General features: G+C 35.9%; 1 protein-coding gene across 4 annotated transcripts in view; it reads right to left on the bottom strand.

Annotated features, from left to right (window-relative positions):
- Positions 1-25,817, bottom strand: part of Musk (muscle associated receptor tyrosine kinase) — a 104,352-nt gene that overhangs the window by 43,343 nt on the left and 35,192 nt on the right. For 2 of the 4 annotated variants that reach the window (XM_026391162.2, XM_026391163.2), the window contains exons 6-7: positions 15,608-15,637; positions 9,094-9,218 (exon numbers count right to left, since the gene is read on the bottom strand). In XM_026391162.2, coding sequence (XP_026246947.1) covers positions 9,094-9,218; positions 15,608-15,637 — 155 coding nt within the window. The remainder of the gene's footprint in view (positions 1-9,093; positions 9,219-15,607; positions 15,638-25,817) is intronic. The other 2 variants (XM_026391164.2, XM_026391165.2) reach the window with 1 other exon arrangement.

The raw sequence follows: 25,817 nt of genomic DNA, 5'->3' as shown, positions 1-25,817 counted from the left end.
TTGGACTTCCCCTGAATTTGAATACAAAGCAGCAAGGAGAAACAAACAAACAAACAAACAAAAAACAATGAGTACAAACCCTATGTTCAACTGACATGCTCTATGCTGTTTCATATTTTGTTTGTTTTTTAAAATAATCCCATTTCAGTTTGTGTATTATGTGGAATTTGTAGGGCCACTGCTTTCCTCCTTTGCAAATCTGTTTCTCTCCTTCAAGAAGCAGGGCCATGCAATGCCTTGGAGACAACTTAGAAATAATTCCAAAATGCTGCTTAGACTCCCACTATTTTCATGTTCACACCTAAGAAAGCCACTGCTAAATACCTCCTCAAGGTCACTGAAAACATCCTTTGTAGGAAAGAGACGCAGTTTTTAAGCTGCCTGAGCTCTCTTCTCCTGGATTCCACCCAGGTGTTGAAATAGTTTGGTGAGGAGACCAGCAAATTGGGAGGCTCACCCCTGCATTATGACGTGGCTCCTAAGTGCTTTTCCTCCTGTGTCCAGAGACCTCACTTGATTCAATGGGTGACTCATGCACAGCAGGCCTTGTTAGTCATAGTTTGAATTTGTTTTTCTTTCTTCATAGATCATCCTGACCAACAGTTTAGTATTTTTGATGATCTGAAAATAAAAACAACCCTCTGCCCTCTATTTGATTCTTTTTGCCTCCCTGCTTTAAAAGATCAAAGGGACTAGTTCAGATTATCACTGTGAGCTTTCACCAAGATATGCCTAAAAAATACAGAGGACAATGCCCCCCCCCCGTATTTGGGGGTGTTATATCTGAGATTGAACCAACTGTGGAGTGAAAATATATTTTTAAAATTGCATCTATACTGAACATGTACAGATTTTTTCTTTGACATTATCCTCTAAACAATACAGTATAACTACTGCTTATACAGCATTTACACTGTATTAGATATTTAAAGTATATGGGAGGATTGCATAAGATTATATGCAAATAATACTCCATTTTATATAATAAAAATGAACATTCAGGGATTTTGTTAACCACAGGGGTCCTGGAACCAACTCCCCAAGCTCCCTGAGGGATGACTGTACTTAATTGAAATGACTCTGTCTGGAGTTTACAGTAAGTACATTGGTTTCTGCAAGTCACTCAGGCACTCTGCCTTGAAGGAGCCATATACACAGCTCCGTGCTCTGGGGATAGGGTTTTGTCTTTTTGGTTAAGGATAGCTTTGTACGGCCACGGATGTGTTAATTTGATTGACCACACTAATCATTTCACTGTGTTATATGTAAAATCAAACCACCACGTTATACACCTTAAAGATGTAGAAGAAAAAATAATAAGATTTTTTTTAAAAAGCAGTAAAATAGAAAGTTCTATTAAATAGTCTTAATAACGCACAGCTGAAACAGTGTGTACAAAAACTCTTTGAAGGTGATATAGCAGTCTTGATAAATAGAATATTTTTATGTATCAGTAATAGTTTTTTTTTTTTTTTTGTAGTGCTAGAGATTAAACCCAGGGCCTTGTGCATGCAAGTCAAGCACTCTACCAACTGAGCTATATACCCAGCCCTCATTAATACATTTTAAATTGAGAGATGTTGCTATATCAATTCTGCATAAAATATAGACAAGCCTCCTTTTAAGAATATTAAAAACCACACAATCTTCAACATAAATGGTTTGGCTATTTATTTTACAAAATTCCTCTATTAAATTAAGATATTTCAACTTTTAAAATGTCTTAGGAATTACATTTGTTGGACAAAGACAGACATGTAATTTTTTCTAAATTTTTAGTTGAATGTGCAAATATCAGAGGTATTATTAACATAACTTTAAATAAATCCAGTTATAAAAATTACAAGGATTTTAGTTTTAAAAAGTAAGCTCTGCTCCGTTCACATCAAATTACTACATCAAATTACTTGTAAAAGGAAAATAATATTACCAGTGAGTCTGAAGTTCATCTGTGACTACAAATTTCCATGAAAAAAAAAAGAATGGCATTTCCATAGGAAGAAAGCAAAATATTTATTAATTATTTTAGAGTATGTTGCTTGACTTTCTCCAGCTCTTGGGCTAACGGTCCAGGGTTTTAATTTACTGGCATGTGCACAGGGTGGGGGTGGGGAAGAGGAGCAGTCCCATCTTTCAGACGGCTGAGTACTTAGGAGCATGTCCGGAGGTTAGTTTACTAGCTCCTAGTTAAAGTCACAGTTCAAACTGTTTTATTCTGTGCCAACTGTCTCCCAGCTCTATATCTGTCTTCATTCAATACCCTAAAACAATATCAGAGCTGTGGGCTCCTTCATATTCTCTTGGATGCACTTTCTGAGTTGCTACTTTCACAATGTTCAATGCCTGAAATTGCCTCCATTTCCTGTGGTTTGCGTCAGTAAGGGCAAGGGCATGTGGATTTCGGTTTGGGCTTGGGTAGTGTTACCAAGAACTTGGCAGTAAGAACAACACATGCTCTCTGACCATAAGAACTGCGGGTATACTTTTGCTTTCTTCCTGAATCAAAGTCACCGTTAGTGTATTTTATTCCTGTTTTAGCCTCAGAAGGGATAGATCTGTTTTGCCTTCTACTTTTGATGAATCATATCTTGAATGATTAATTTGAGGCTCTTTTATTGTTCCTGAACTCCAACAGAGAATGATCATGTATCCTCCACATATCTACTCTCATGCAAGCCTTTTGAAAATACTGAATTTTAAAAAGCATGTCTAACCATTTCTTTATTACTGTAAGACAAATTAGTAAAGTTACATGTCAGCCTCCCAATTTCCTTAGCATGTCTTTATGCCACCTTCAGAGGCTTATGTCAACTACAACAGCTTCACGGAAGAGTCACAAAACACACTGCCAACTAGGATTGGATTTCAACTGACACTTGAAATTTAATTAGAGTGGTAAAGCAGAGCAGGGACTATGTGCTACTTTATTATAACCTAACAGAATTAGAGGACCTTAGTCCGATGTTATACTAGAGGTCATCTTTGACAGCCATCTGACGTCTGTGTCATTATCCACATGAGGGATCCATGTCTGAGTGGCAAATGGAACTCCCTTCAAATCACATTAGCTGAAGAGGGACATTCTTAAGTCAGCTAACTTTGTGTCTAATTCTCATTCTATCATGGCTTGAGTTACAGGTGACAAAGTGGTAATTTGTTTGCTTAGTGTCTTCTGAAGGGATCTAGGATAGACAGATAAGATGAGCCAATTTTAATAACAACTTATGAGAAAGTGGTTTTGCTTAGGTATCAGAAAAAGATAAAAGGAACTTTCCGTCGAAACAACAGAAGTGAAAACAAGAATGAATAATTGAAAGCCTTGGAGGATTGCAAAAATATATAAGATGTCCTTTGTTATTGGTAGCCATAAAATTTGGCATCCTGTTTTACATCTTATCAAAATTTCACACAAGGACACAGTTTGTTTTCCACAGCCTTACCTCCCCTCTCCTTCCTCTTCCTGTGCCCTGTGTCCTAGTTCTCATTTTTCAGTCTTTTTAGGACACACTGCATCACAGGGAGCGGGCCCCGGGAGGGGTGGGAGTATAGAGCAGAACATTACTTTCTGAGATTTCTTTTTTAATTTAATTTTTTTAAAAAATTTTACCTTTTTAGCTTAATACAGCATAACTAACAAATAGAAATTGTATATATTTCAGGTTATAAATTGATGTTTTGATATAGGTATACATTGTGAAATGATCACCACAAACAAGCTAGTTGACTGATCATCTCACATAGGCTTCTTTTATGCTGCAGAATTCTAAGTTTATAGGTCACCCATTAATGGGTTTCTTCTTAAAGTTTTTGTTTTTAACGTTCTGTTATACTTTTCCAGAGTATTTGCATTATTTTGTTTGCTATTTAATTCAGATGAGGAAACTCTGTAACAGTCTAAAAAAGAAAGGAATCAAAGCCATTTAGGAGTAAGAACTATGTTATGAAAAAACACTATGGGATTTGGGATCTTCTCCTTGTAGATACCAGGACACCAGGAATACATGCACATGGAGACATGGCCACATGAGAACACTGCAAGATGGCCAGGGGGAAACTATCTACAAGCCAGAAAGTGAGATCTCATTAGAAACCAGCCCGGCTGGCACCTTGATCTTGAACTTTCAGTCTTCAGAGCCATGAGAAAATTAATTTCTGTTGTTTAAGTCACCCCATCCATTCTATTCTGATATTGTTAGCTCTAGCAAATTAATACAATCCTGGAGAAGAGAAAGTTGAGAGGATATGCAATAATTCAAGTCCATGAAGGAAAGTGCCTTAGGTTGGGTGGAAATAAAATTTAATATGATGTGAATTATACCAAAAGATTTTGCCTACCTATAAGAAAAAAAAAAGAAGTCTCCCGTTTTCTTGTTGAAATACTTGCTTTAAAAATAATTGGAGGGGGCTGGGATTGTGGCTCAGAGGTAGAGAGCTTGCCTAGCATGTGTGAGGCCCTAGGTTCAATTCTCAGCACCACATTAAAAAAAAATTAAAAAATGGTATTGTGTCAACCTACAACTAAAAAACAAATGTTAAAAAACAAAAAAGCATAATTTGAGACATCCTTTGTCTCTAGTATGCTACTGTTAATATAGTGCAATATGATAACCTATGTTCACTACAACCAAGATACCAAAAAAAAAAAAAAAAAAGACTATCCTACAGGAGATGGAAGATGAAAATAACCAAGCACCAGTTGGATGACTTATCAAGGTTTGTGTTGGTAAGTTATTCTGAGTCATTCTTTCCCCACCCAAAGGTCTGGTTTGGACATGTACCATATCTCTTTAATGAATGACAGGGTGTCCTAGCTAGGATAAGCTTAAGAGTTGACTTAAGTCTCCTATTGTGTAGTAAAGGATTAAAAGGTTAGTTTGATGGGCTTAAGGTGCTCAAACCCTGCACCTTACAAAGAAAGGTCCTCCCTGTGGCTCTTGGGGACGTCCTATTACCCCTTGGAATATTCTGTCTGATAGGAGTATCTTTGCATCCTGAGAATTTGGGCCATACCACATAGTTTACATTAACCATGTGAGTTATAATGAATACTTCTTTCTGTTCACCTGTAACCCTAGAACATACTGCATCCATTTTATTTCTGGAGGTCTAAGATCAGTGCTGTCAGTATTTTTTGTCTAGGTAATTGACCTCCAGTAACAACTCTGGATACCTATGCTAGGTTGAGCATCCCTGGATGGCAGTACTTTAACATGTTGTCACATGATTGTTCGGAATTAAGTATTGTTGTTGCAACTTTATTGGGAGAGGAAAACTGATTCCCTGTTACAGATTTTAATCATTTTTCTTTTCCTGCCCTAGACTTTAGCCATGATAGCTTTTCTGAGTTCTGTGAGTGTTTCTAAAGAATCATCAAAGAAGAGTGTACATGAGTGTGTGTTTGGGGTCTTGTGGATCCTAACACACCTGAAATGTGTAGACAAAACGGACAAATGTCTAAAGGGCCAGGTTGAGCTTCCTGGCAACTCCAGTGGAAGAAGCAAAGAGAAGGAAGCTCTCTTCATGATTTAGGCTCCCAGAGTTCTTAGATACAAAGGTTTTTATAGAAGATCTGAATTGCAGTCCTTTTCCATCTTCCCAAGAGGACCTTTTGGGGAAATAAATGACTCCAATAAAGACACCTCCTATCAACTAACAAATTGGGGGCTAAACAGAAGAGGGCTGACCTAAGGAAAACACATTCCTAGTATTGTCTTAAATGTTCCCTAGTCTCTGAAGAATTATGAACATGTCCATGAGGGAAAAATGCAATTTAAAATACCTGGCAGGTGCAGAAGGTATAAGGTGAAATTGCAAGGGCATCAGTTAAATGATAACTCTCCTGCTTCAATTACTTCTCCTCTCTTCCTCCTACCCAACCCTGACATAGTGACACAGAGCAGCTAAGTGAGAGGATCACAGTTGAGCAGGAGCTAAGAAACCAACCACAATTCCTCTGTGGAAGCATGACTACAATAGTCCTGAGAAGGGAGGAAGGAATATGTCTTCCTGCTTATGAATGCATTTGTATGTCCCAGTTATTACTTAGGACAAGACACCTCAAATTACTAAATTAGGATGATGTTAATGATTTAAAATCATATAATAGTGTCCAGAAAAATCACAAAGCCTGCTTGAGGTAGGCTTCTCTGGTAGCAAAAGAACCCACTTTGCTGAATAAAGGACAGAGAAAATAATAAAGATTGTATTACATGAAAATCATGCTTATTCTATGCCTAAGTTACAATAATAATCATTTTAGCTCATATCTTTATTCTCTTTCCACCTGAAATCTTATCATATAAATAAACTCTAAAATCAAGAAAAATAAGTTCAGAGAAAGATGGAAGGTATCGTAATCAAAGGACCAGACATTTGTAGTAATTTTTGGAAGATTAAGAGAGATGATGTGAATGGATTGATAGATAGATTAATATCAAGTAACTAAAATCCAACACAAAAGAAGAGGTTTCCTGGGAGGGGAAGAAACACATTTTGGGGGCTGAGGTTATGGCTCATAGGTAGAGCACTTGCTTACCTTGTATTAAGCACTGGGTTTGATGCTTAGCACTACATATAAATAAATGAATAAAATAAAGGCCAATCGACAACTAAACTAAAAAAAAAAAAAGACATACACACACACACACACACACACACAAACATACACTTTTCCAAGAGTCCTGGAAAATTTCAAAGGTGAGATAGGTAAGCTGTAAGCAGAAGTATACTTAGAGAAATCAGCAAGGTACCTGAAGAATTTTGGGGGGCTATTATATATGCATGGAGCACCAGGCTGAGGCATCAACTCATGAGCTAGAGCTTATGGATGAGATTTCCTTGTTGGGGCTTTCTATGGTGGACAACTATCATGGGTAATAGAGCCTGAGGAAATGCATACAGACTATGTAGGGCTACCCTTATCTCTCCACAAAAATAGGCAAAACCAAAAGAACTAAAAGATTGATGTTTTGAACCAAATCTAACTAGAGAGAACGTGGAGAGGAGAAAAGCATTAGTCAGAGATACAGTAGAGGAAACATCTAAGTTTGAGAGAAATTTGCATCTCATCTGCCTCACCTCCAGCTCTGTACCAAAGGAAAATACATAAATGTACCAACAATTCTATAAGCCTGGCATAATATTATTAGCAGCATAATCATAATAGCGCACTAAAAGAATAGACCATTCCCATTTTTGAAAATGGAGGCAGTAATCTAGAATAAAATTTGGAGCAATTTGAAACAACACCATGAAACAAACAAACAAACAAAACGATGTTTCAAGGAATAAAAGTGATTCAAGTAAAGGAAATTTTTCAATTCAAAGTGAAAACTACATGTTCATCAAAAAGCCATATAATTGCTGGCAAGGCATTTTATTGCTTATAAAATATCTTTCAATTAAAAGCAATTATTAAATTAAGAATTAACATATTTTCACTTTACCTAATGCATTAAGCATATCAGCAACTAGAAATTGCATGAAAATCAAATGTAAATAGACAAATGATAGAACTTATACAATATAATGACAATAATAACTTATGACAGGTTCCTTTTTCAGATATTGGATAAGCTAGGTTATTCATACAAATCCTCACACAAACAAATTAAAATTCTGAAAAAAATTTTTAACAGGTATAACAAAACTTAGATACTCTCCATGGTTAAGCTACTTTTCCAAAGCCAGAAAAATTGAACTTTGTTTTGGATAGCCAAATCTAAACTCAGAGCCCATAAAAGCATTAAAGATACAATAAATTGAGAACTCAAAGAACTAGTTATCAGGGACATTTCAGTGTGAACTACAAGTGAAGTAGCCCACATAAAAAATGACATTATAATTATAAAGCATACATTATAATTATCTGGGATGTCCAAGGAGCTTCAAACCTTGAGCTTGTTTTGAGGTAGTCCAAGATTAGTTGCAGCTCTTGTTCCCTAGCAGAAACAAGAAAAAATTCTCTCCAAGGGAAATTACCTTCATCTAGACCTCAAATTAGTTTCTGATATTTTTTCAATACAATGAACTGCATGTAATCAAAGATAACGAGGCACACAAGAAAACAGAATACAATGAACAAGAATCAGAAAGAAAACAGACAACAGAAACAGACCTACAATGGTATTCCATCCCATGCAAATAAAAGCCAAAGTTATTTCCATGACCTACCCAAATCTGTAGGATCCACAAGGCCTGCACACACCCCTTCCTGCTTTGCTCTTTGCTCATTCACCTCTAGCCATGCTGGCTTCCTTGCTGTTTCTCTGATAGAACATGCATATCCTTATCTCAGAGCCTTTGTCAGGTTATCTTGTCAAGCTATGCACATAATCTCCTTCATCTCAGAGATTTGCTCAAATGTCTTTGTTTTAATGAAGCTTGACCCTGTTGAAAACAGACTCTCTCTCCCTACGGTCAATCTTTCTGTCTTCTTTTCTACCTTTATTATTTTTTTCACAGCATTTGATAGAATCTACATAAAATACACAGTCTCTTCTTTGTCTTATTGTTTGTCTGTCTTTATTCATCAGGATGCCAGCTCTCTTTAAGGGCAGGGATCTTGGCCTGTTTCATTTGCTCCTGTTTCTATGGGACCTAGAGTAATGCTCAATGCTCCCATGCTCAACATATATTTATAGAATGAAAAAATAAAGTGTTAAAAGCAGGGCCTGGATCAAAACATTACCTCATATGTGTTAGCTCTTAATACCACTATTAAAAATGAAGGAAGGTATGTTGAACTGACAGATGTGGATTCTAATTCCAGATTGCTTTTCCCTAAAGTAGCTTCCAGCAGGGAACTAATCTTTCACTGGTGGATTTTATGAAAATGCATGGAAAGGATTTGTTACCTCTTCCTTTTTTACACAAAGGCACAAAGAAAGCATTCGATTTCTGACTATTCCCAGTGATACAAGAAAAGAAGCAACTCCTGGCATCCAAATTCGAAGACAGTGATTTCCAGGACAAAAATAGATGCAGGTGGGACCAATGACAGAAATAAAAATAACTCCCCAAATCTGTGGTCTGTCTTGAACTTCACCACCAATGGGTCTTCCCCAAACAAGTCCCCATACACATGACACTCACAGCATTTCCATTTTCAATCCAGCTGATAGTGGGGACAGGGATGCCTGTTGCTGTACAGCGCAGGGTCACAAAGGAGCCAAAGGAGACATTGTGGGATTCAGGAGCCCGCAGGATTCTGGCAAAAACTGTTAGGAAGACAGAAGTGGTGAGTGACTCTCCAATAGAGAATGACCAAGGTAGAGCGGCCTTTAAAAAATGCAAATCCCACCATGTTTCCCTCTGTCTTAAAGTCAACACCAAATCCCTGGCCTCCAAGGCCTTCACGCCACGGATCTTGCATCACCAGCCACGTTCCCAGTTTAGGAGCTTGCCCCCACTATTTCTCCATCTGGTTCACTCATCCTGGGTCTACATATGGTAGATTCTTTGTATGGCTTAAGTCTCTGTTTAAGTGTCATTTCCTTAGAAAGGATCATTACCCACCCAACACACAGTGTAGCCTTCGCCCATTCATTCTCTCATCAACCAATCTTATCATCTCTGCAGACCTTACCACTATCTGATTGTGTGAAACCAAAAATTTTTCCAGTTTCATTCACTGCTATGTGCAGTACCCAGAAGAGTCCCTGATCAGAGGGAGCACAGGATATACTTTATGGAATTGAAGAAATAACTGATTCATGTTCTGCACCCTCTCAGTATCTAAGGGGGAGGTCAGACAAAAATCCATCACACTTTTCAGAGACTGAATTGACATATTGGCAAAAAAGAATATTTTAGATAAAATGTGGGTAGGAGAACGAGTAATTTATGTTCCTTTCTGAGGCTGGATTCCCTCATTAAATAAAATGAAGCTCTTTTGATGTGAGAAGTTCTACCTTTAACTAAAGAATAGGGTTGAGGCCCAGAATGTATCATAAATTGGAAGGTAATTAGAATCTCAGAATTATTAAACTTGGAAGAGGCTTCAGAGATAGACCAGATTTCTGTTATTACTTTATAGACGTGGAAATCAAATCCCACTCAATTTACTTTTCTCAAAGTAAAAAAAGCGATGGGTGAGAAACTTGTTTTTATGTCTTCTGACCCCAAATCAATTTCCTTTTAAAATGTTGTTAAATCTTTTTGATTGCCTGTTACACTGTAAGTATAATCGTTTCTTCTCCTGTCCATTGTTTTCTAGGACTTAAGCACAGAACATAACCTCAGAGTATGAAGCCCTAGTTAACACTATGATTTGAAGCTTAGCTCTTCTAGTTAGTTGACATTTGTGGAGCTTGGATTTTTGAAAGTATGGAGAGAGGGTGTATACTAGACAGGAGACGTGCAAGACAATGACAGACAGATCAAGGCAAGAGCTGTGTTAGAATACCCATTAAAAAGGATTATATAATTCAAGGAGATAAAGGAAGATGTGATTTACTTGACAACTGGATCTTTTTAGAAAATTTGAATTTGATTTACAGTCTCTTGATATTGAGAATTCTACGAGTGGAAATATAGAATTTAGACACATAAATATTGGATTCCAAAGCCAGGAGAACAGAAAAGCAATAAAGGTGCTTTTTTCAAAGGAAACAAGTGGTTTAAAAATAAAAGGCAAAAAAGACATCAAATGTTTAAAATATAACTGTATATGTGCCCCCCAAAACAAAAAATTGAACCCGATTTTAAGGTTCCCGGGGTCTAACTGCCAACCTACAAATACAGAGGGTTCAGGGAACGTGCTAAACATCACCATAGAGAAGCATTTCAGTAAAAGTCAGAATACAGAAAATTTTAAAAGGGCAAATTATTTAGTTTCTTTAATAAAAAATAACAATGAAGGGAGAAGTAATCCCTTATAGATTAAAACAATTATAAAGGACATACCACCCAGATGCAATGTGTGGTCGTCTTTGAATTCTCATTCTACCAACTTAGTCTAGGTTCACAGGCTGTGGACTTTCGACAAGGAACCCTGACTGATTGGCATCCTAGAAGAGTGCACCCAGGGATCTTCCTTTTAATGTTTCTGATAACAAAATAGAGACCTAGACTGTACAAAATATTTGAGTCCTTGTGCATCATTTGGCTGAAATAACTCTTGTGTATTTGGTATTATGGTTTCTGAGTGTGAGAATACTGCAATGAATATCTTATGGGTCTCTTTGCCTCTGAGAATCGGAAACAAGTAAGATCCTGGAGAGATTTGGACTTGGGTCATTTTAATTTTATAGGTGCTGGAAAAGTGATCTAATAACATTGACAATACCTTGAACTTGAATGAGAACCTTCTGGCTGAAGATGAGTAGGATAAGAAAATGTCTTAATTTATAAAGGCAAGAATTTTAATTTGGGTACTTCAATTCTTCTTGGAAATGTAGAAATCAGGGACAGTTTATATTGCTGTAATTAACAGCTTTTTCCCCCTCCCTTTGGCTGGTATTACTTGGAATATCATCTGGAATCATTGCAAAACCTCTAATGATCCATATTGCACAACCTAGTTAAGCATAATGTGTAAATAAATCAGAGTAAAGTTCTATAGTTCAAAGTAATGTTGAAGTTGATTTAATCAGTACATTTCTCACCCCATATCAGAATCTCTAGGGGCTCTAGCGAGATACATAAAAGAGACTGACTCACAATAGCTAAATTGTGGAAACAACCTAGATGCCCTTCAATAAATGAACAGATTTTTAAAATGTGGCATATATACAATGGAATATTACTCAGCAATAAAAGAGAATAAAATCATGGCATTTGCAGGTAAATGGATGGAGTTAGAGAAGATAATGCTAAGTGAAGTTAGCCAATCCCCCCCAACCCCCGAAAAAAAAAAAGCCGAATGTTTTCTTTGATATAAGGAGGCTGATTCATAGTGGGATAGGGAAAGGGAGCATGGGAGGAATAGACAAACACTAGATAGGACAGAGGGGTTGGAGGGAAGGGATGGGGCATCTAGTTATTAATGATGATGGAATGTGATGATCATTATCATCCAAAGTACATTCATGAAGACACGAATTGGTGTGAATATACTTTGTATACAACCAGAGATATGAAAAATTGTGCTCTATATGTGTAAAAAGAATTGTAATGCATTCCGCTGTCATATATGAATGAATAAATAAATAAATAAATAAATAAATAAATAAATGAAAGAGAGACTGACATTGCTAGTAGCATTTCGAGCTTAAGACTGTGCTGATAAACTGCTGATCTCCTCCCTGAAGGGAGCATGTTTGCCCTTTAGGCTGATAATGGGTCGCCTTGTTAAGTGTGAAGTGTTAACAGAAGAAGGAAACCAGGGATTAAAGGGAATCTGGTCCCTCCTGCTCTCTAACATTTTCTCCAAAAGATCAAATAGAAACTCAGCCCTTTTCCCCAGTATTGAAAGTTATCTTCAACCCTTCCTTTCAGTTTTCCTCTGCTCTCAAAGCAGAGTCTAAATGTCTTCAGGGTTTCAAATGTCTCTTTATCTACTGCCTCCTTTCTTCATCCCCTGACCCTGGTCCATCTCTCCTCTTAGTCCTTAGCACTACTTCATCACTGCTAATCCGTTCCTCTGTTGGTTGTCAGTCTCTTTCCCTGGACTGTAAGTATCTCAAGGACAAGGTTTGCCCTTTAACAGGCTGACCCTTATGTACTAGATACCTGCCTCCTGCATGGTTCACGGTAAGTTCCCAATAAGTGTTTGCCAAATGAATGGATGAATGAGTGAATGACTTCTCTGGTGAGATTGCAAGAAGGGACATATACATGTGTGAGCATTTCAGCCCTTTTTTGGACCGACATTCTCCCAGTAAGTCTGCATATAGGAAGGGTAGAGGTTGATGTGTGATAGATAGATAGATAGATAGATAGATAGATAGATAGATAGATAGCAATTTCATCAGGTCAGGGTTCTCCATCCAACAACTAGGAGTGAAATAGAGAAGATTGGGGAGAGGTTGAGAAGGATGGGGAAACAAGTTATGGTTATGTTACACTAGTTTTTAAGTGGAGTAGAATGTTCTCTCTGATAAGTGGATGCTGACCCATAATGGGGAGGGGGGCAAAGGCAGGGGAGGAGAGAGGGGATGGGGGCCTGAAAGATGATGGAATGAGAAGGACACCATTACCCTAGGTACATGTATGACAGCACATGTGTTGTGACACTACATCATGTACAATCAGAGAAATGAAAATTGTGCTACATTTGTGTGCAATGAATCAAAATGCATTCTGCTTTCATATATACCTAATTAGAATAAATGAATAAATTAATTTTTAAAATGAATGTTTGATTTTTTAAGATACATTTTTTAGTTGTCAATTGACCTTTATTTTATTTATTTATATGTGGTGCTGAGGATGGAATCCGGTATCTTACACATGCCAGGCAAGCGCTCTATCACAGAGCCACAACCCCAGCTCCAAAAGCTTGATTTTCAATCCAGCTTTATCAGCAAAAAAACTTTTATACATCTATATTTGTTTTCAATTCTAACTATGAAAGGTGAAGAGATAGTGAAAGAAATTCCATCACATTTGAGATCACTGAGAACAATAAAGTCAGTTGCAATTAAAAACAAAAACCAGACTAATGCCCATCAATAATAAAACACTCGCAATAATAAACTTGATTGTAGTTCAGGAGTAAATCCCCAGAATTACAGTGGTAGCCACAAACTAAAAATACATTCTAAGTCATTCATTTAAAATGTAATTCGGTAGATTTCTTATCCAATAAAATATGCATTAAATATACTTATTTTGTAATTTATTTGTAGGAAATTAAATATCAGTGTTTGTTACATAAACAAGTCAACTGCTTACTAGAAGGGGCATAAAATTACTTAGTAACTTAGAAAATATTTATAATGGTTTGATATGGATTTTTAAGAAAAAATCATCAAGCTCTTCTTCCTGTATTTAGCCTTATCTATCATTCTCCAATTCACTGTGGGTTTTTTCCCATTCATTTTCCTGTGGGTATGCAAGTTGTTATTCTTCTGCAAAATGAAAGATAGACACAGGCAATATATTTATCCCTGGGTTTTCTCTCAGGGAATCTGTTCATGAGTTTTGGGCTTTACTTTTCTTGGGCAGATTTGCAGAGATGACTGCAGATTAAGAATCTTATATTCAAAACTGTACTTATGCAGCCAGGAATTAAAAATTCTTTGTAACACAACCTGTTTTATTTTCTGTGTGTGTCTCCACTTCCCCCTGCATTTTCCAAGCTCTCTTGAAATTAATGAGCAGTATGGCCTGAAATGAACTACCTCTCTTTTCTTGGTGAGGGAGCAGTGTCAGAGGAATATTTAAGTCTCTGGTCAATTTCTATTTCTGAGCAATTACTTCAAAGGATAAGATGAATGTACATGAATTTTACTTTTTCTTACTCTTTTCTTTCTTATTTTCTAGCTTACCTAAAAGAGGTTTCTACATGATTGAAACCAACAATGACTGATCAGAACATGTTGAAAAAATTTAAAAAACAAAAAATGCAAAAAACCTTAACTCTCACTCTCTTCCCCAAATCACACAGAACCAGGCAAATTTAGTTGTAAGATACCTGGTATTTAGAAAGAGGAAAATATTTCAAATACATATTTAGCCTGCCTATACTGAAAATCTAAAATCTGAAAAAATTCTCTGAAATCTAAAATGCTGATAGACTTTTATACATCTATATTTGTTTTCAGTTCTAACTATGAAAGATAACATCATTCTCAACATTTTTCAAATTTGGAGCATTTTGGATTTTTAGATTTTTGGATTAGGGGTGCTCAATTGATAACATCTATGCAAATATTCCAAAATTTGAAAAACTGAAATCTGAAACACTTTCCCCATCATTTTACATAAGGGAGACTCAACCTGTATCTTATTGGAGACTCAAAGATAAAGAGGTACTAAGTCAAATTGTACCACAGGAAAACTCATGAAGTTCATCCCCAAAGCACCAAAGTTTAGGTCAGCAGAGCACAAACTTGGGGTTTACTCAGGATGCAAGGTACTTAGTGATGGAAAACTCGTGTTCTACAAATTTGATTTTTAGTCACTTTCTTCTAACCGCATTCCACAAAAATGTATATGTCTGCATGCAATTAAAGTGAAATATTTTTTTTCAATTTGGAGCAATTGCATAACATTTCTCATCCTGTTGAAAGTGGAGAATAAAGCCTAATCTGGCTCCATGACATTTCAACATTCTCCAAAATTTTAGTCCCACCCATCGACTCAGAAAAGAGGTCTTTTAGGGAAGGGTAACTTTCTGTTCCAACCTGTGGAGATGTATATTTTTGTTCTGATTGATTTCGTTTCATTTTGTTTCCAGAGTTTGGACCACCTGATTTAAATATTCCTGTTGACTCGAGTCTTAAGAAATGTAAATGGCCAATAAGCTGATCATATAACAGAGCAGCCTATCGACTGACTGATGCTGTTACATGCTGTGACCTCATATCCCCCATGGTTTGTTTGTTGTTTCTTGACAGAATAAGGGCACTTAGAGGAGTTTGTAAGGTCAGGCATAGCAACTGACTGCAAAAGGGCCTTACATTTAAAAAGCAGCAGCACAGAAATTAAAAAAAAAAAATACCTTTAGTATCCTGGTCAGGTTCGCTTTCTTCTATTAATAGAAACAAGACACAACAAACAAACACAATAAACACACAAACAAAACAATACATCATGAAAAGGGAACTCTTTGACCTCAGAACATCAATTCATGCAGCATGATTCATTAGAAACTGCTTGCTTCTTCTTTCAATAAGAACTGACTGTGATGGAGGGAACTGCTGGCCCTTCTGAAAGCAAACTGTTCCATAAAATCCCCAATTACTACTTTTCGTCAGGCAGTGTTGTACAGAGAATAAACTACAGCGTACCCCACAGCACAGCTCATTCATGCATTTCTATCTTAATGCAGACAACGGCCCTTTCTTTCAAAGCAACAGAGTACCACTATTCTCAGAAACCGTGCTCCCCCTCGTAGCTTGGCTTCTCCTCTTACTGAGGCCCTGTTATGAAGTCAGTGATGTTGAATCTGGGATCTCAGCTATCATTTCTATGGCAATAGACTCATGTTGTGGTAAACAGAGGATTAGGGGGTTTCTGCACAACCAGAGCCTACCACCAAGGGAGATCTGCCACTCTGATCTAACTCCCAGAGGCTGCTCAGAGAGCAGAGGGGGGCCTGTCAAGACCTCGGGGGACCTGCCAGTGAAGCGCTGGTCAGAGAAAAAATCTAAAAGCTTCTAAGTTGGATATAAAGGGTCGAGAATTCATAAACTTTACAGGACCCTAGATGAGAGAAATCAAAAACCAAATTAATTATTCCCAAATGTTTATTATAACTATATCAGATAAAGACCCGCCCACCCCCACCCCCAGCCCTGGCTCCCAAGAAGCTCTATTTTTTTTTTCCTTTCTGGGGGATTTATTTATTTGTGTCAATTTAGATCTTTTTTAATGATCAGCTGACTATAATATTTGTTTATAAGTAAAAAATAGTGATGCTGAGCTAATGGCTTTAAATGACAAGAATACTCTCTTCAGAGATTGTGGAGAACTCATATCCTCCATCATCTCTGAACTCTCTCCATATCTCTGTCATGGAGCTTAATTAAGTTTTGAGACCAAGAATCTAAGGTTTGCTGCACGTGTTGAGTCAGGAACTCACCCCTCTTTTCAGACATGGAGTCTTCTGCTCTTGGCACCCCATGGAGTTCGTTTTTACCCTTAACACCTCATCTCCTTAAATTTAAATGAATTTATGATTTCTCAATTCGATTTTACTTTGAACTTTCCCTACTACCTCCACCAACCAAGTCAGTGGCACACTCTAGTTTTATTTTTTAAGTAGTCAGGTCAAAGATCACTTAAAACTTCTGAATTTTGAACATATGGCTAGAAGGAGGTTTAGAGGCTGTCTGTCAAACAAACCTCTAAATGAAGAAACTGGAGTTTTGCAACGTACCCAAGAGTGCCTGGTGACTTAACTATTGAATCTTAGGTTTCCATCTGGACCCTGGAAACTAGCATTTGTATCATAGACCTTAATCAAAAAAAGCAAATGGAGGTCCAATAGTTGGTCCAGATAAAGCCTCAAAAACTGTATGTGAATAGTTTGGGGCTAAGCAGGCTTTCTAGTTCCTTGGAACAATGTACTTGTTTCCAAGATTGGAAGAAAATTCTTTCTTTTGTCTTTTTTCTTTCCTCCACCTGTCAAGTATTTCTGAGTGGTTGGCTGGCCATGACTCCTATGGATACTAAGTGTTTTTATTTCACAGCTATTAAAGCTTCAAAATTTTATTCTAGTCAAGCTGAAGAGCAACAGTAAATGTTGAAAATCATATTCACTTGCCATTTTCTTCTCTTACCCTCCTTTTTTCGGGTTTCTAGGTCAAGTGCAGATCAATTCTGAGTCTCCTTTCAAAGTTGCTCCATGGATGTGTTACTGGACTACATTTGAACTATATGCTTGAAGCATAGGCCCTGTTGGAAAAATGTTGATTTCCCTTTGGTGTTTTTCACTTTGATGTTATTGTTGTTATTACTGTTTATTTTGCTTAATTTTATTTATTTTTTTGTATTGGGAGAAGTGAAGTTTTGAAAGAATACACCTATTTCCTCTACTATGGATCAATAGAAACAATGTAAGAGATGAAAGAATGTTTAGGATTTGTTGTTTTCTCAATATGAAATTTGGTTCTACCAGAAATTTAACTTCCACGTAGAAATTACCAAAATTTCTTTCTACGAATAAATGCAAATATGCATCTTAATATATAATACATGCTTCTGCATTAATACACACACATATACACACATGCACACACAATTGAGGTTACTTTAAATTAGGGGAAATTATGGAAGAATAACCCATAAAATCTATTTAACCTTGAGTACACACATTCAAGGTGTCAGCTTTTTGGTCATTTCAGGATCAAACTGGAGTCTTGATTGTCAGTGTGTCTAGCTCGTCTAGCCTGGTGTGATTTCTCCTGGATTCTGAACTTATTGTTTTACCACTTACTAATTTTAAAATTTTCTGCTTCATGCCCTTTCTTCCCATTTCTTGTTAAATTCTCATTTAAGTGCTTTGTATGTAATGCACTGGTTTTTTCTTCCAAGTTGCTTTTTAAATCTTCTTTACGGAGTTAGGGTTAGAACTATACTGGGCTCAGTGTCATAATTTCATTGTTGGTTTTTTCCTCCTAAAATATCACATGGTCTTTTTCAGAATAAATAAAATACTTAATTTTTTAAGTTCTTTTCCATTTGGATTTAGAGTGTGTTTTCCTTTTGCTATCTTGGGACTGTCCAGTAGAATAGAGACTGACTACTCTTATTGATACAATCTATTCATTTTGCTTCAACATTCAAATGAAGGAATGATTCATCATTTTCTTGAATAATTTGTGGGACACTCAGTATCATTACAACAACCCATTTTGATCAACTTTGTTAAAAAACAAAAAAATTTGGATAGGAACCAAATTGCCCACTCAAGCAATAATGATTTCCCTGGTACCAACAGGACCCCATAAATCCCAACCTGAAATAAGGATCAGACAAACTACAGTTTGGCCAGGACTGCCTGACTATACATCCTTATTGAACCCTGCTTTTTCAAGCTGAAGAGCAACAGTAAATGTTGAAAATTGTATTCACTTGTCATTTTCTTCTCTTACCCTCCTTCTTCTGTATAATCCGGAAGCTCTTGTCAGTATCCTCAAAGACAAGGATTGGGATGCTAGTTCTCCCCCATCCCTTGTTCTTCCTGTTATGGTCATATTATTTTACCACCACTGACCAATCCCTCTAATCAGACCATTGAGGTGACGGGTGACTGAATCTGTCTGGTGGGACTCCCTAAGTCAAGTCTCTGACCTAGGATTCCAGTAACATCTATTGGAAACCACGAATATCCAACACCCATTTTTATACATTTTGCTCTTATTATGGATTTTCTTCCCTAACTTGACTGTGTCTATGTGTATGTGAGATTTAATTTTAAGAAAGATAGAATAAGTTTTTTTTCTATTCAGTTCACTCTGTTAGTTGAACAGTGAAGAAATTTGGAGGATGTATCTATTGTTATATAGGAGGAAGCAAAGCCATCAAGATTCCCTGACAGAAATAAAAGAAATACATTTGAAAAATCAGGCAGACCTGATGGAAAGAAAGAGAAAATAGGCAGAACTTTGAAAAAGTTTTCATTCTTTTTGGTGACAAAATAGAGAGAAGCCCCCTGCAAAAATAATAGGAATTTGTCTACATAGAGTGGAGGTCTCAGAGGAGGCTGATACTGCACATCCTGTGCTCTTTGTTGGATAGCATTGGAACCTCCTCTTTCTGGTAATAAAATTATCATGAGGAAAAATATGCAAATAAATTAAACAACTTGGAGGTGAAGTCAAATATGACATGGCTAACCCTCTAATATCTTGGAAGGGTATTAGAGAAGTGTTTTGGGAAGGTTTGAGCAATAGTTGAATGCTGAAATCATGAAGGGAAAGATTTGGGATATGTATGAAAAAGATTCTCTGAGCATGCGAATTTCAGACAGTTTCCAGGTGTACTAGTCCATTTCTTATCTCAGTGATTAGGATTAAAAAGAACCCCAGGCATTAGATCAGAGACTCTGCACCCACTAGAAGGGAAAGTAGGCCCAAATCTCCATCATATCAGCTTAGGAACCAAATTCCTCTACAAGAGTCCTAAAGCACAAGAAGTAATCAATAAATGAGAATGTATCAAACTAAAGAGCTTCTTCACAGCAAAGGAAACAATCAAGAACATGAAGAGAGAGCCTACAGAATGAGAGAAAAATCTTTGCTACCTGTACCTCAGATAGAGCACTAACCTCCAGGATATATAAAGAACTCAAAAAACTTAACACCAATAAAACCCAAATAACCCAGTCAATAAATTGGCAAAGGAACTGAGCAGACACTTAACAGAAGAAGAAATATGAATGGTCAACAAATATGTAAAAAAAATGTTCAACATCACTAGCAATTAGAGAAATGCAAATTAAAAGTACGGGGATTTCATCTCACTCCTGTCAGAATGGCACTTGTCAAGAATACAAGTAACAATAAATGTTGGTGAGAATATGGAGAAAAATGTACACTGATACATTTCTGGTGGGACTGCAAACTAGTGTAACTGCTCTTAAAAGCAGTACAGCAATTCCTCAGAAAATTTGGAATGGTACTACCATTTGACCCAGTTATCCCACTTTTTGGCATATACTCAGAGGACTTAAAATCAGCATTCTATGTATGGTAACACAGCCACATCAATGTTCATAGAAGCTCAATTCACAATAGCTAAACTATACAACCAACCTGGTTGCCTTTCAACAGATGAATGGATGAAGAAAACATGGTGTATTTATACAATGGAATATTTCTCAGACATAAAGAAGAATGAAATTATGGCATTTGCTGGTAAATGGGTATAACTGGGAATTATAATGCTAAGTGAAATAAGTCAATTCCAAAAAAACCAAAGGCTGAATATTCTCTCTGATATGCAGATGCTGATTCACAATAGGTGGGGCAGGGAGGGAGAAGTGGAAGTTCATTGGATGGGTGTGGGGAAGGGGAGGGAGAGGAGGATGGGAATGGGAAAGACAGTAGAATTAATTGGACATAATTTCCCTATATTCATGTATGAATATACCACAAATGTAATTCCACATCATGAACAACCACAACAATGAGAAGTTACACTCCATGTAAGTATGATATGTCAAAATACATTCTACTGTCACGTATAACTAAAAAGAACAAATAAAAATAAATAAAATTACATTAAATTTAAAAAATGATTAAATAAATCATGTAGTGGCATATAACAGAAAGGCTCTGTATCTAGGCTGCCTGGTTAAAAAGCAGGCTATAATTAATTTATGACAGGTATTTCTGCTATGTAAGAAAACTATCTAGATGTGTGTACATGGGTGTGTTTTATTTATGAATAGTATAGGATTATTATGTTAGTTAAAGTAGCTTTGGAGTCGATACTCTTGTGTTTTCTAGATGGATAAAAACATCACCTTTAAATATGGATACTTTTGACTTCTTTCCAATAATAATACACATTTTAATTTATTACGTATTCCACTGAGTAGAATTCGCATGATGATATGTCATAATTATATCATGAAGACTACTAATCAGGATGGTACTGTGAATTCATAAGTAATCTAGGTAGAAAAAGTACACAGCAATAATAGAAAAGTTATAATTCTTTGTTACCTAAAAAGACAAAGTTATGTTCAAAACCAAAATGAATATTTCAGTTCATAAGAAGCAGGCGAAACACAATAGATAAGCAGGAACTCCTGGGTGCAGGTTCTCTGAACAGGGAGCAGGGGTTAAAGTTTGATCTCTCTGGCAGTGCACCAGCTGGGGTGGGGGACTGGAGATTTTGGTTCCTTCCTTGAAACCAAAGGGCAAGAGTGAAAGAAGCTTATCCGTGGAAGGCTCAAGAAGGAGTCCTGGTGCTGTTGCTCAATGTGTGTCATGCTTCCAGTTGCCAACTCCAGATCATGACAGACTGGGGGTCAGAACTTCCATTCACAGCACCTCATTAAAATGCAGGAGCTGGAAGAATTCCTAAAAGCAACCTCCAAAATTACTGGAAATGGGAAAAATTATTTCAAAGACAGGATAATGTAAAGGGCAAATTATAACTTCACAGTTACACTGGGAAAACAAGTGCTAAGACATTTAATGCAGGAATTGGGAGTTAATTCACTCCGGAAGAAAATAAAGCCATTCAAAAAGAAAGTATAAGAAGCAAAAAAATTTTTAAAAAATAATATTTATTTAAAAAGGAACAGGGAATTAGGAGCAAAAAGTCAAAATTGAAATACAATCAATAATCCTAAAAAAAGAAAAATGCTAGAAATTAAAAATACAATAACTGAACAAAATTACACACATACAAAAGATACGATAAACTCAAACTTGGACAAGGTCAACGGAAGAATCAGTAAAAAAGATGTTAGTATTATGTAATTACACAGCTCTCAGTCCAAAGAGAAAAAAAATGTGAAACATTAAGTACGAAATGGAGAAAACAAACTTGGAGGGTCAACTATATCCTTACAGATAGGTGAGAAGTAAAGAAGGGGAAAGGCCAAGAGGCAATATTCAAAGAGAACACAGTTGAGATTTTTCATACTTCAAGAAATATTTGAATACCTAGATGGATTAAAGTAGTGGCTTTTAAAACTTGAAATTTATCAGAAGCACTTGTGAGGCTGAAAAAAATAAGTGCTGGCAAAATGACTGAGATTGCTGAATACAATTTTTTTTTTTTTTTTTTTTTTGGGTCTGGAGCCTGAGGATCTGTATTTTGCAGAAGTACTTGAAAACTGTCAAGTGTTTCCAAGTGGCAGTGGGATTGTAAACCACTGTGGAAATGAGTGCATAGTAGGATAAATAAAAATAATTTGACACTGTTGTGGTTTTGAAATGCATCCACAAATCCTCCCTTGGAAAAGTGGGAGTCTAATTTTTCTCCTTAGAGGTGGATTGGACTTAGTGACTCCTTTCTGACAAATAGAATGTGGCAGAGATGATCACTCATGGCTTCTGAGGATAGGTCATAAAAATATTACTGATTCCTCCTCATATTTATTAGAGCTCAGGAAAGCTCCAGGACAAGAAAGACACCATCTTGTGAGGACACTCAAGCAGTCCAAGGAGGGACCTCTATGGGGAGAAATGGAGGCTTTTCACCAGCCAGCATCAACTTGCAACAACGAATGAGCTGGACCCTCCAGCCCAGTCAAGCTTCCAGATGACTGAGGACATGATTGACTGTAAACATGATTTGGATACTGGCCCAGCGGAGCCACTTTGGAATTCCTGACTCATAGAAATGAAGTGATCATTGTCCAATGTTGTCTTTGGCTATTAAGTTTCTGTATATTTTACTACATAACAATAGATTACTAATACAGGCACCATGACAAATTATAATAAAAATATGGATTGTCAAAGGTAAAGAGGAAAAACATGAACATTACCAGAAAGAATAACTGGATTAACAACCAAAGAATTATAGTTAGAATGACAGAAAATTCCTCATCAATAATTGTAGGAAGCCATGGGATAATGCCCACGGAAGGATTTACCAACTTAGATTTCAATGCTCATCTGAATGATTGGGGTAAATTAGTGATATTTTCAAACATGAAAGACAGTCTACTACCCAAAGATCGTCACTGAAAGAACTAATGAAAAATATATTTCAGCAATAAGAAATTGAAAACAGAAGGAAAAAGTGACATGAAAAAGAAAACAGTGAAAAAAATTGGTGGCCTATTTTAGAGGAGCCATTCAACTACTAACTCTAAAGCTATTTGATTCTTAGAAAGAGTAAAATTTTGAATAATACTTAAGAAAGATGGCAGGGGATGACAGATGTGATGTTAGATGGGATGTTAAAGATTGATAAGATTTTTGCCTTAGTTAAGAAGATTAGAGATATGATTTTGAACTTTGTTAGAATTATAGTATTACCTGTATACTGAAAATGTAAGAGTAATCATCAAAATATAGCATTGTGATTTATAATTTTAAGATCCAAGTGTTTATAGGGTGAGATCAATTAGATAATGAAAAAGAAAACTTGTCAATCCACCAGAAAACAGAAAAGGAATATAAAAATAATCAGAGAAGGGCTGGGGATGTGGCTCAAGCGGTAGCGCGCTTGCCTGGCATGCCTGCGGCCCGGGTTCGATTCTCAGCACCACATACAAACAAAGATGTTGTGCCCACCGATAACTAAAAAATAAATATTAAAAAATTCTCTCTCTCTCTCTCTCTCTCTCTCTCTCTCACACACACACACACACACACACACACACACTCTCTCTCTCTCTTTAAAAAAAAAATAAGCAGAGAAAAAAACCCAGCGTAATAAAACATAGAATTCTCTATCTTAACAAATAATAGAAATAAGTTTTCAGAATAAATACAAAGAACTAATTTTTACTTAAACAAATTCTTATATAAAAGTTCAAGCTATATTCTGCTACAGAGTAACAGGAAGGTTGGAAAGAAAAGGATCGAAAAATACCAAACAGTGGGACAATGCCAAGCAAAAGAAAAGTGTGGCAACAATATTAATATCAGACAAAACATAATTTATGAGAAAAACATTAGTAGGGATGAAGAAAAACATTTCCCAAAGTTTGAAAAAGAATCCATAAAGGAGCTACAATCATTAATATGTATGCACTTAATAATATAATTTCAAAACACATAAAGCCCAAAGTGATAGAATTAAGAGAAGATGTTATAAAATAAAACTGTTGATACAATGCTAGATTTTTGCCAATTAGAAGCCTAGTGAGAATTTATTGTGATTGTCCAAAGTGAAGGGAAAATGGCCTATTTTAGATGAGAAGGCCAACATTCAGAAGGGAAGGTCACAAATTTTAAAAAACATAAATGAAGGTGGTAATGACCATGCTTTATCAGACCTGTTTTTAATGATGTTACTTGAGAATGTTTTCCTTTCAGATGATGATTGAGAAGCTAATCAAAAAAAATGGCACCATGTGTCATAATAGAAACAGAACCTCACTTTTTCTGGTTTTTGTTTTAGTTTTACACCCGCCACCCCTTTTAAAATGGAGTATGTTGGATGTCTCTACAATTTTGTTTAAATAATTCTAAAACCTAGAAAAGCTGTTGCTGTTATTAATGTGTAACACACTGCTATTACTGGAATTTTTATATGAATATCACATGTACATATGTATATATTCATGTATATAGGTATACATATGTATATAAGTGTAATATATATATATACATACATATATATATATATATATATATATATATAATTTAAATTTTGGGAAACTATAGTTTTGTTGTCAACTTTGGAAAAAGTATTCCAGTTTACCATGTTGAGTTGGCATTGTACAGGAATTACCAGCCTTATTGGTCTAGAAACTTGAAAATTAATTTTTTCCTTTTGTATAAGGTTAACACACTATATTATGTAGGGTCTTATTTACATGGATTTGATTGCAGAAACTAAAAATGCATTCTATAAATAATGAAAATAACAAAAATGAAGGAGGACAATAACTTTAGTTTACTCTTACCTGTAATTCTAAATATAATCTATTTTTCTGGCACACAATAAATTTATTGAAATAGAAAACTAAGATAGAAAGTTTATAAATGATACATACATAGTAACTTCTCAAAGTAGAAAGTTATGAATGTTCTCTTTAAGTTGTTCATTCCTCTAAATATACTTTTCAAATTGAAATTTTCTGAGCTTTTCATTACTTTGGGAGAATTCATCGGGTGATAACATTAAAGATTAAGATGACTTGAGAAAATTCCCAGAGAGTAAGAAGTGTGTATCAAAATCAGGGATGTGTGGGGTGATATAGAGTGGAGAATTAAATAATAATAATAATAATAATAATAATAATAATAATAATAATATAAATCCACAGAGGGCAGGAAAGAAATAAAAAAGAAGCAAAGAAATAGCAGGATAATAAAACACATCATGAAAATAAGTAGAATAAATAATAATAAATCATAGAAATCAGTTTTCAGAAGAAATATAAAGACCTAAACTAAGTTTACACCTAAGAAATGTAAAAATTATATTTCATTCATATGAATCATTATGGTTTTTTGCCTTTTATAAATAGTATCTATTGAAGATTTTAAAATTTTTTTTCATAGTGCCATCTTCATTAATTTTTCTCATAGTCAATATCTTAGGGGAATCCCTGACCATCTGGT

Source organism: Urocitellus parryii, chromosome 4 (assembly GCF_045843805.1).
Source record: "Urocitellus parryii isolate mUroPar1 chromosome 4, mUroPar1.hap1, whole genome shotgun sequence".
Taxonomy (NCBI): Eukaryota; Metazoa; Chordata; class Mammalia; order Rodentia; family Sciuridae; genus Urocitellus; species Urocitellus parryii.
The sequence above is the reverse complement of the archived record's forward strand: the minus strand, read 5'-3'. Positions and strand labels throughout refer to the sequence as shown.